General features: G+C 37.8%; 1 protein-coding gene across 3 annotated transcripts in view; it reads left to right on the top strand.

Moving 5' to 3' along the window:
- The first annotated feature begins 249 nt into the window (after positions 1 to 249).
- The window catches only part of SLCO1C1 (solute carrier organic anion transporter family member 1C1), a 72780-nt gene continuing 60900 nt past the window's right edge, over positions 250 to 12129 (top strand). For all 3 annotated transcript variants that reach the window (XM_070370046.1, XM_070370047.1, XM_070370048.1), the window contains exons 1-2: positions 250 to 378; positions 1776 to 1917. In XM_070370046.1, the coding sequence (XP_070226147.1) occupies positions 250 to 378; positions 1776 to 1917 (271 nt within the window). The remainder of the gene's footprint in view (positions 379 to 1775; positions 1918 to 12129) is intronic.

The raw sequence follows: 12129 nt of genomic DNA on the forward strand, positions 1-12129 counted from the left end.
TACAGACTCCCAATAGCAGGATTACTTAATCAGTTATCCTGGTCGATTTTAATTGAAAAACTTTGCCAACTTACTGTGGTAAAATAAGGGAGCTTCACATAGTGTTATGTCTACAGAATTGTGATCTACTGTGAAATAAAATCATTGTTTCACAAACTGCATGGAAATTAAAACTGGATGTGTACTAATTTTTTTTTTTTTACTTTAAAAATCAACTTTGACAGATCAGAATAAAGGAACTTTTTCAAAATGGACACTTCATCCAAAGAAAATATCCGGTTATTCAGCAAAAATTCCATGCAACCTGTTGGGAGGCTTTCTTTTAAAACAGAATATCCCTCCCCAGAGGAGAAACAACCTGGCTGTGGTCAACTAAAGGTAACAAGCAATTAAGTGATTAACAACCCTAAGTGGTTAACTGAAGAGTGTCAGAGAATTTGATAGAGTCATGCTCTTGGCTCCCGATCCTGATATTTTCTACACATTGTAACTACAAGTGAGAAATTTTTTCCATTTTAAAAAATAATCTTAACTCATGGTTGCCAGGGGGAAGGATGGCGGGAGGGATAGTCAGGGAGTTTGAAATGAACATGTACGCATTGCTATACTTAAAATGGATAATCAACAAGGACCTACTCTATAGCACATGGAATTCTGCTCAATGTTATATGGCAGCCTGGTTGGGAAGGAAGTTTGGGAGAGAATACATACATGGCCGAGTCCCTTTGCTCTCTACCTGAAACTATCACAAACATTGTTAATCAGCTATACCCCTGTACAAAATACAAAGTTTAAAATGAAAAATAAAAAGTGATCTTAGATGACATTTATGAAAATCACATTTTGCCAGACAGCAAAAGCAATCTTTGCTTGACCATGCAGGTTAAATTTCTAATTACTTTTCTGGCTTACTTGAATGTCCCTCCTAAACAGAAAGAAGAGAGGTAAAAGAAACTATTATTTATTAAATATCTACCAATGATCAGTTACTATGCTATGCACAGTTGCAACATTTAATCTACAAAACATCCATTTTATTCCTGTTCTATAAACAAAAATTTTGACTTTCCTACTCACATGGTAAGGGACAGAATTCCCTTTTAAATGGAACTCAATGTGTCTCCAAGTTCCTGTATCTTCTTCACATCAAACATATTCAATGCTTTTTCCATATAATCTACCTATGGATACTCCATCACAGACCCAGGAAAAACAAAACACACAAGCCAGATATCAAACAAATATTTTGTTCATTGAATAAGAATCTGAGTGTTGATTTAACTTTAATACAAACTTAATCACTAGGAATAGTAGTTCTACTTCTCAGTCTATTGTGTTCCTGCTGGAACATGTACCATCCTTGTGAAATACAGTCATGAGTAATAGACTTGTGATAACATGTTAAGTGTCTAGTTTATGGTTTTTATTTTCTTACCTTTCAATGGCTCCTTCCTCCTTCTGCTTCCCCAAGCAATGGATTTTCTTTTCAAAGCCAAGACACCTTTAAATATCCTTTGGGGAGGGGAGGTGAAAGGGAAAAAAGAAATTCGATATACATTATAAATGAAAATCTATTACTTCTAAGAAAATTTGAATTTTTAGAACTTCACCTGAGCTTGAGGTGGGAAGAAGACTGTTACTGTGCTTGAATGAAATCGTCGATGGTAACAAGCTTGTTCCATGGTTCTTGGTTTGTGTTTGTCTCTTTGTTTATCAAATTTCCAGTTTTAGGTCAGGCTGGATTTAGACTAAGTGTGACCTGTCATATTTTCCAGGTGTTCTTGGGTGCCCTGTCTTTCGTATACTTTGCCAAAGCACTGGCAGAAGGCTATCTGAAGAGCACCATCACTCAGATAGAGAGAAGGTTTGATATCCCTTCTTCACTGGTGGGCATTATTGATGGTAGTTTTGAAATTGGTATGTATTACAGATACCTGACTTTACTTTTAAGTACAAAGTTTCTAGGCATGACTGAAGGACATCCTCACTGCACATTGTTATCTGCTGTATGTGTAAAATCAGACTTTATGTGTAAGATCTTATTTGGACATAATTTGCCACGGCCTTGGGCTACAATGTGTACATATGTGCTCAGCCATGTCCGACTCTTTTGTGACTCCAGAGACTGTAGCCCACCAGGCTCCTCTGTCCACTGAATTTCCCAGGCAAGAATACTAGAGTGGGTTGCTATTTCATTCCTCAGGGAATCTTCCCGATCCAGGGATCGAACCCAGGTCTGTTGCATTGCAGGTGGATTCTTTACCACAGAGCCACCTGGGAAGCCCTGTGCTACCAGGCAATTTGTTCTCTCCAAGTAAACAATTAACGTCCTGTCCCAGATTTTCTCTATCATATGACTCACACACGTTTTCAATCAGAGTGAGATTTTTTCAAGGAGAGAGGGTGAAATGCTGCTGGTATTTTGAGTTAGAAGTATATAGGAAACATCTTTACAAAAGTTATATTCTGGAAGCCCTGTGATTCAAAATTTGGAAGAATTCAAAGGAGGTCTTTGAATTATTACAATAAAATTTTTACAATAAAAATGTGTTGTGATAATTTAAGAAAAAGCTAAGCCATAAAAGGAGTGTTTCTGCCCAGTGGCCTAGAAACAAGATAAAGGAATTCTATTAATAACAACACTAGAGCAAAGCAGGAACCAAAAATTCTACTCTCTGGGGTCTTTGGTTAGCCACCAACTCTATACTTCCTCTTAGGACTTGAAAAGACCAAGAGATTTTAGTCACTGTTTTGGAAGTATTTTAAAGAGTGTAATCCCACTTACTCTTCTTCCTAAACTGATAAACTAAGAGTCTTTGATCTTTGGTTGAAATAAACAAATTAGTAGCCTCTGTGGTCCTTACTGCCTATTGAAATTCAAGTAACGTGCTATAATAATGGCTCCAGGTTCGGCTTCACTTGAACCTTTAGAAGAGTGAAGAAATATTTTTCAACTCTTCAACAATTACTTTTTTCATTCTGTTGGGTCATAGGCTAGGAAGCCCTGTACTTGGCCTAGCTTTTTTTTTTTTTAAGATTTTTTTTTAATTGAAGAATAATTGCTTTACAGTCTTGTGTTGGTTTCTGCTATACATCAATGTGAACCAGCCACAGGTATATATACTTCCTCTCCCTCTTGAACCTCCCTCCCACCTCTCTCCCCATCTGACCCCTCTAAGTTGTTACAGAGTCCCGGTTTGAGTTCCCTGAGTCATAAAGCAAATTCCTATTGGCTATCTATTTTACATATGGTAATATATGTTTTCATGTTACTTTCTCCATACATCTCACCCTCTCCTTCCTCCCCCCACCCCACCACCCCCACCATATTCCTAAGTCTCTAACTGAAGACATAGAGCCTGGAGTCAGTGACAGAGACATCAATGGTTTAACTGAGAAGCCTTACCTGTCTGAAGCAATGCCCAGGAGCAACGCCCCACGTGTATGAAGAAGAGGGCAGGCAGGAAGACATGGTGGTAGTCTTTGCTCCAGGGGAGGAGCGGGGAGCTTACCATTCATAGGGGGAATTCATTTCAGGTTGGCTCATTTGTTTCCCAGGACCAGTAGGAGACACACCCCCTCATTGCCCCTTTGATAAGCTATTCTGTGGAGATGTTCTGATCTGAAGTTAGAATAATCAGTAGCTGGAGGGGCAAGTATATAGGAAGGTCAGTCATGTGAGTAGGGTGTAACTGAAGCATGCCATGGTTGGACAGGGGATGTGCAGAGAGCAAGAGAACAGTTGTCTTGGGTGACCTGATCATACAAGTTCGTACTATGTATTTCAGTTCTTACCCTAAATAACTTGAGAAGGAAATGGCCACCCACTCCAATGTTCTTGTCTGGAAAATCCCATGGACAGAGAAGACTGGTGAGTTACAGTCCCTGGGGTTGCAAAGAGCTGGACATGACTTAGTGACTGAGCATGCACCCTAAATAACACAGTAAGAATGAAGAGAGTATATAGGTAATCTTTTACCTTCAGATTTTTGCTTCCCAAATCCATCTTTCATCACCTTATCAGAAAAAAATGTCTTGGATCAGTGCTAGTCAAACATTAACATTCACACGAATGACTGGACAATTTTGTTAAAATGCATAGACTGATTCTGTAGGAAGGGAAGTAAGGTCCTGCATATCTAACAAGTTTCAATACAATGTTAATGCTATTCATCTGTGTAACAAGTTTATGAAACATCTGATTGTATCACTCCCTTGTGTAAACTCCTTAGGTCAGTGGTTCCCAACCTTTTTGGCAACAGGGACCAGTTTCATGGAAGACAATTTTTCCATGAATGGATGGGGTGGGGGGAATGGTTTTGAGATGATTACATTGCAATAAGTATATTACATTTATTGTTCACTTTATACCTATTATTATTATATTGTGATATATAATGAAATTACTGTATACCTCACCATAATGCAGAATCAGTGGGAGCCCTGAGCTTATTTTCCTGAGCTCAGGCAGTAATGTGAGCAATGGGGAGCTTCCTGTAAATATAGATGAAGCTTCACTCACTTGTCCAGTGCTCACCTCCTGCTATGTCCCCCGTTCCTAATAGGCCACAGACTAGTACTAGTCCATGGCCCTGGGGTTTATGGGACCCCTGCCTTAGATAGGTCTGGTTAGTAGATGTATTCTTTGATGCCTGCCCTACCTACAACCCCAAATAGAATGGAAAACCATGGATGAACTTCCCTGGTGATCCAGTGGTTAAGAATCTACCTCAAATGCAGGGGATGTGGTTTCAATCCTTGCTCAAGGAAGATTTCACATGCCTTGGGGCAACTGAGCCTGGGAGCCACAACTACTAAAGCTTGCATGCCCTAGAGTTCATGCCCCACAATAAGAGAAGCTACCACACAATGAGAAGCCTGTGCCCTACAACTAGAGACTAGCTCCTGCTTGCCGCAACTAGAGAAAGCCGGCACACAGTAATGAAGACCCAGCACAGCCAAAAATAACAAAAAAGGCCATGGAGAGTCAAGGTAAAGGTAACACTGCATCAAGAGAAGAAACAAGTACAAAGAGGAAACTGATGCAGATCAAAAGAATAAATTAGATTTACAGAAAGAAGAAGAAATACACAGATATAAAATTATACATGAAATATTTCTTTGATTATTGCTTACTCTAGGTTATAGTATAAAAACATTTTAGAGCTAAAGAAACTTAGAATCTGTTCCAAACTTACTCTTAGATTCCCAGACCCCAGTGCAAAACTTGAGAGGATGTATATTTAATAGAGGATACTAACGTTACATAGGAAGTGAAAAAGGACCTTGAGTCTAAATTCATATTAAACCTTCCAGAGCATTCGAAGGATAGAAATTGTTTACTGGATTAGATGCAATAAAAGTCCTCTTACTTCCATTGCAAAACTTTATCCCAAACATCAAGGGATTGCTCTAGTTAATTGCAAGCCCTAGTTTTCCAGAAAAGTGGGTTTCCTGACTATAATTTTAATTCATTCCTTTGTTTCTCTCCACATTCCTTCCTTCCAGTGTTCTGGACCCATTCCCACCCTCTGTCTCTAGCTTTAAATTATTCAATTACTTTTTAGAGAACAATTTCATTTATCTCTAATATCAATTGTCATTATCATCTAATATCCACATACTGGACATTCCGTTTCTTCCCAAGTATACTGGTTTTCCCCAAAGGACTCTTTCTCAAACAATGGCCAGGAAAGTAAAATTTTTTCTATATCAAGACCTACTAATATTTCTAGATATTAATTCTTTGTTACAAATATTTTCCCAGGTGTTTTCTTCTAAATATGTAAAAGCTTTTGCTTTTTAAGGCAGTTTTGGGTTCACAACAAGAGTGAGCAGATAGAGATTTCTCATATACCCTCTACCTGCACACATTCATAACCTCCCGCATTATCCACATCCCCCACCAGAGTGGGACATTCATTATAGTTGATGACATACAATGACACCTCATTATCACTCAGAGTCCAGAGTTTACATTAAGGTTCGCTGTTGGTGTTATGTAGTCTATGGGATTGAAAACATGTATAATGACATGTATCCACTATCATAGTATCATACAGACACTGTCAGTGCCCTAAAAATCCTCTGTGCTCCGCCTATCCATCCATCCTTACCCACCATCCCTTGGTAACTACTGACCTTTTAACTGTCTCCATAGTTTTGCCTATGTCAGAATGTTATATATTTGGAAGCACACAGTATGTAGCTTTTTCAGATTGGCTTTTTTCACATGGCAATAAGCATTTAAAGTTCTTACATGTCTTTTCATATTGGGTAAATAATTTTTTTAGCACTGAATAATAATGCATTTTCCAGATGGACTTTAGTCTATCTATTCATCTGCTAAAGGACTTCTTGATTGCTTCCAAGTTTTGGCAATTAGGAATAGAACTATTATAAACATGTGCAGATTTTTGTATGGACATAAGTTTTCAACTCTATGGGGGAAATACATTGGAGCATACTTGCTGGTCTTACGGGAAGAATATGTTTTGTTTTGTAAGACACTGCCAAATTATCTTCCAAAGTGGCTATACCATTTGGAATGAGAGCTCAACAACAAATGAGAGTTCTTGTTACTCCACACCCTCTGCACAATTTAATGTTCTAGATTTTGGCCATTCTAATAGATATGTAGTGGTGTTTCATTTTTTTTTTTAATTTGTAGTTTTCTGATGACATGCAAACTTGAATATCTCTTTTCTGTGTTTATTTGCCATCGGTGTATCTTTGGGTATTTAGCCCACGTTTTAAACAAGTTGTTTGTGTTCTTATTGTTAGATTTTAAGCATTCTTCATGTATTTTGGATAACAGTCCTTTATCTGATATGGCTTTTTCAAATATTTTCTCTTGGTATGTGGCTTGTCTTTTAAGTTTCTTAACATTGTCTTTCATAGAGCAGAAAATTTTAATTTTAATAAAATCTAGCTTACAATTTTTTTCTTTCATGGATTGTGCTTTTGGTGTTATTTCTAAAAAGTCATCACCAAACCTAGGGTCTTCCCTGATGGCTCAGATGATAAAGAATCTGCCTACCAATGCAGGAGACCCAGATTCAATCCCTGGGTCAGGAACATCCCCTAGAGGAGGGAATGGCAACCCATTCCGATATTCTTGTATGGGAAATCCCATGGACACAGGAGCCTTATGAGTTACAGTCCATGGGGTCGCAAAGAGTGGGACACAACTGAGTGGCTAACAGTTACACCCAGGGTCATCTAGGTTTTCTACGTTATATTCTAGAAGTATTAGAGTTTTACATTTTACATTTAGATCTGCAATCCATTTTGAGTTTATTTTTGTGAAAACTAAAGTTTGTGTCTAGATTCAGGATTTTTTGTTGGGTTTTTTTGCATGTGGGTCAAGTTCTTCCAGAACCACTTATTGAGAAGACTATCTTTGCTTTATTGTGTTGCCTTTGCTCCCTTCTCAAAGACTAGTTAACTACAATTCATGTAGGTCTTTTCTGGACTGTCTATTATGTTCTATGTATCTGTTTGTCTTTTCTTTCACCAATGTCACACTGTCTTCATTACTATGGCTTTATAGCATGTCTTGAAATTGGGTGGTGTCTGTCCAACATTTTTTTCTCCAATATTTTGTTGACTGTTCTAGGTATTTTACTGCTGGCTGCCTAGGTATTTTACTTCTCCATGTAAACTTTAGAATCAGTTTGTCACTATCCACAAATAACTTGCTGTGGTTTTGATTGAGATTGCACTGAATACATAGATCAAATAGGAAAGAACTGATGTCTTGACAATACTGAGTCTTCCTATCTGTGGATGTGGGATATAATCTCTCTCCATGTATTGAGTTAGTTGATTTCTTTAGTCAGAGTTTTATAGTTCTTTTCATGTAGATCTTGTACATATTTTGTTAAATTTATACTTATTTTAGGAGGTGCTAATGTAAATGATATGTTTTTAAACTCCAGTTGTTCACTGCTGGCATACTAGAGAATAATTGACTTTTGTGTATTAACTTTGTATCCTACAACCCTTCTATAGTCACATATTAGTTACAGGAGTTCTTTTGTTAATTTTTTCAGACTTTCTACAGAGATGATCATGTCCTATGGGAAGAAAGACAGTTTTATTTCTTCCTTTCAAATCTGTATACCTTTACTTCCTTTTCTTGTTCTATTGCATTTAGTTGGACTCCCTGTACAATATTGAAAAGCAATTTAAGAGGACACATGCTTGCCTCGTGCCTGATCTTAGTGGAAAAACTTTGAATTTCTTACCATTAAATATGATATTAGCTATGCTTTTTGGTGGTTTTTTTAAAAAATCAACTTGAGGACATTCCTCTATCTTTCAAGTTCATGTAGGTTTTTTTTTTTTTTAATCATGATTGGTTGTAGAATTTTGCCAAATGTTTTTTCTGCACATATTGATATGAGCATGTGATTTTTCTTCTTTAACCTGTTGATGTGATGGATTACATTAATTGATTTTCTATTGCTGAAACAGCCCTGAATACCTGGGATAAGTCCTGCTTGGTCTTAATGTATAATTATTTCTATATATTGTTGGATTTGATTTGCTATTATGTTGTTGACAATTTTTGCTCCTATGTTCAGGAGACATTTTAGTTTTCTTTTCTTTTCTTGTAATGCCTTTTCTGGTGTGGTATTAGGGCAGTGTTACCCTCAAAGAATTAGGAGGTATCGCCTCTCTATCTTCTGAAAGAGGTTGTATAGAATTAGTATAATTTCTTCATTAATTGTTTGGAAAAGTTCACAGTGAATCTATCTGGATATTGTACTTTCTGTATTGGTAGAATATTAACTATTGGTTCAGGTTTTTTAATAGATATAGGTGTATTCAGATTATCTGTTTCTTTCTATGTGAGTTTTGGTAGATTATATCTTTCGATTTGAATTCTTCCTTCTCATCCTTTGTATCACTGTAATTAATCATTTTATTTCAGTTATATATAAGAAAACATGCATACATAAGAATACATCACTGAAAACATTTTGATATTATTTTGAACTGTTATCTGCTAGACTTATTGCAAATAAGAAAAATAAAAGTTTTAAATTTATCTGCACTTATCTCTTTTTCTCTTTAGTTACTAAGTCATGTCTGACTCTTGCAACCCCATGGACTGTAGCCTGCCAGGCTCCTCTGTCCATGGGATTCACCAGGCAAGAATACTGGAGTGGGTTGCCATTTTCTTCTCCAGGGGGTCTTCCTGACCCAGGAATCAAACCCAGGACCCCTGCATTGCAGGCAGATTCTTTACCAACTGAGCTAAGAGGGAAGCTCATCTTTACTTAAGTCTTCTCTGAAGCTCATCCTTTCTTTATCTGAGATCTGAGTTTCTGAACTTTATTATTCTTTTTTCTCTAAAGAACTTCTTTTAACATTTCATTCAAGGCAGGTCTACTAGAACCATTTCCTCAATATTTGTGTGATATAGTATTTTCTCTTTGCTTCTGAAGGATAACTGCAGGGTACAGAACTTTAGGTTGGTGGATTTTTTTCTCTCAACACTTTGAAATTCTTTCTATACTCCTTTCCTATTTGCATGGTTTTGGAGGAGAAGTAAGATATAATTATTTTCCTCCCCTATAGGTAAGGTTGGCTTTTTCTAAGAAATTATGTCATATTTGATTTTCTATAGTTTGAAAATGACATATCTGGTTTATAGTTTTTGGCAATTATCCTGCTCATTGTTCTCATAGCTTTCTAGATCTGTGGTTTGGTGTCTGACATTAATTTGATAGAAATTCTTAGTTGTTATTTTTAAAAATATTTCTTCTATTCCTTTGTCTCTTTCTTCTCTTTCTAGAATTTCCATTACCTGTATGTTACATCTTCTATAGCTCCACATCCTTGGATATTCTGGAATTTTTTTTCAGTCTTTTGCCCTTCACTTTTCTGTTTTGGTGTTTTCTACTAAAATATCTTCAAGTCAGAGATTATTTCCTCAACTATCTCCAACAAGATAATCAAAGATATTCTTTACTTCCATTACTGTGTTTCTGTTCTCTAAAATTTTTGTTTATGGATCTTTCTCAGAATTTACATCTCTCTGATTTACATTGCCCATTTGTTCTTGCAAGCTGTTTACTTTTTCCATTAAAGATCTTGGCATCTTAATTATAGTTGTCTTACATTTCTAGTCTACCAACTCTGAAATCTCTGCCATGTCTGATTCTGATGCTCTCTCTGTCTCTTTCAAAAGTTTTTCTTTTTAATTTCAGTATGTCCTTTTTTTTTTCCTTCATAGCCAGAAAAGATGTACTGGATGAAAGGAACTGCTACAAATAGGCCTTTAGTAATGTGATGGTAATATGTGAGGGAGAGAAAGCATTCTATGGTCCTATGGGTCTTAGGCTCTTAGTGAGTCTGTGCCTCTGGACCGTGAACTTCAGGTGTGCTTTTCAGTCCCCCAACCCCTCATTGGTGGGACAGGATAGCTAGAATGGCTGGAGTTGGGTATCTCCCTTCGCCCAGGTCAGCTGGGCTCTGATAATGCCCCAGCAGGTTAGACTCTGGTTACTCAGATCAGATCAGATCAGATCAGTCCCTCAGTCATGTCCGACTCTTTGCGACCCCATGAATCACAGCACGCCAGGCCTCCCTGTCCATCACCAACTCCCGGAGTTCACTCAGACTCACATCCATTGAGTCAGTGATGCCATCCAAACATCTCATCCTCTGTTGTCCCCTTCTCCTCCTGCCCCCAATCCCTCCCAGCATCAGAGTCTTTTCCAATGAGTCAACTCTTCGCATGAGGTGGCCAAAATACTGGAGTTTCAGCTTTAGCATCATTCCTTCCAAAGAAATCCCAGGGCTGATCTCCTTCAGAATGGACTGGTTGGATCTCCTTGCAGTCCAAGGGACTCTCAAGAGTCATCTCCAACACCACAGTTCAAAGGCATCAATTCTTCAGTGCTCAGCCTTCTTCACAGTCCAACTCTCACATCCATACATGACCACAGGAAAAACCATAGCCTTGACTAGACGGACCTTTGTTGGCAAAGTAATGTCTCTGCTTTTGAATATGCTATCTAGGTTGGTCATAACTTTCCTTCCAAGGAGTAAGCGCCTTTTAATTTCATGGCTGCAGTCACCATTTGTAGTGATTTTGGAGCCCAGAAAAATAAAGTCTGACACTGTTTCCACTGTTTCCCCATCTATTTCCCATGAAGTGGGGGGACCGGATGCCATGATCTTCGTTTTCTGAATATTGAGCTTTAAGCCAACTTTTTCACTCTCCACTTTCACTTTCATCAAGAGGCTTTTGAGTTCCTCTTCACTTTCTGCCATAAGGGTGGTGTCATCTGCATATCTGAGGTTATTGATATTTCTCCCAGCAATCTTGATTCCAGCTTGTGTTTCTTCCAGTCCAACGTTTCTCATGATGTACTCTGCATATAAGTTAAATAAACAGGGTGACAATATACAGCTTTGACGTACTCTTTTTCCTATTTTGAACCAGTCTGTTGTTCCATGTCCAGTTTTAACTGTTGCTTCCTGAACTGCATACAAATTTCTCAAGAGGCAGATCAGGTGGTCTGGTATTCCCATCTCTTGAAGAATTTTCCACATTTTATTGTGATCCACACAGTCAAAGGCTTTGGCATAGTCAATAAAGCAGAAATAGATGTTTTTCTGGAACTCTCTTGCTTTTTTTATGATCCAGAGGATGTTGGCAATTTGATCTCTGGTTCCTCTGCCTTTTCTAAAACCAGCTTGAACATCTGGAAGTTCACGGTTCACATATTGCTGAAGCCTGGCTTGGAGAATTTTGAGCATTACTTTACTAGCGTGTGAGATGACTGCAATTGTGTAGTAGTTTGAGCATTCTTTGGCATTGCCTTTCTTTGGGATTGGAATGAAAACTGACCTTTTCCAGACCTGTGGCCACTGCTGAGTTTTCCAAATTTGCTGGCATATTGAGTGCAACACTTTCACAGCATCATCTTTCAGGATTTGGAATAGCTCAACTGGAATTCCATCACCTCCACTAGCTTTGTTCGTAGTGATGCTTTCTAAGGCCCACTTGACTTCACATTCCAGGGTGTCTGGCTCTAGATGAGTGATCACACCATCGTGATTATCTGGGTCATGAAGATCTTTTTTGTACAGTTCTTCTGTGTATTCTTG

The sequence above is a fragment of the Bos mutus genome, chromosome 5 (genome assembly GCF_027580195.1).
Source record: "Bos mutus isolate GX-2022 chromosome 5, NWIPB_WYAK_1.1, whole genome shotgun sequence".
Classification (NCBI taxonomy): domain Eukaryota; kingdom Metazoa; phylum Chordata; class Mammalia; order Artiodactyla; family Bovidae; genus Bos; species Bos mutus.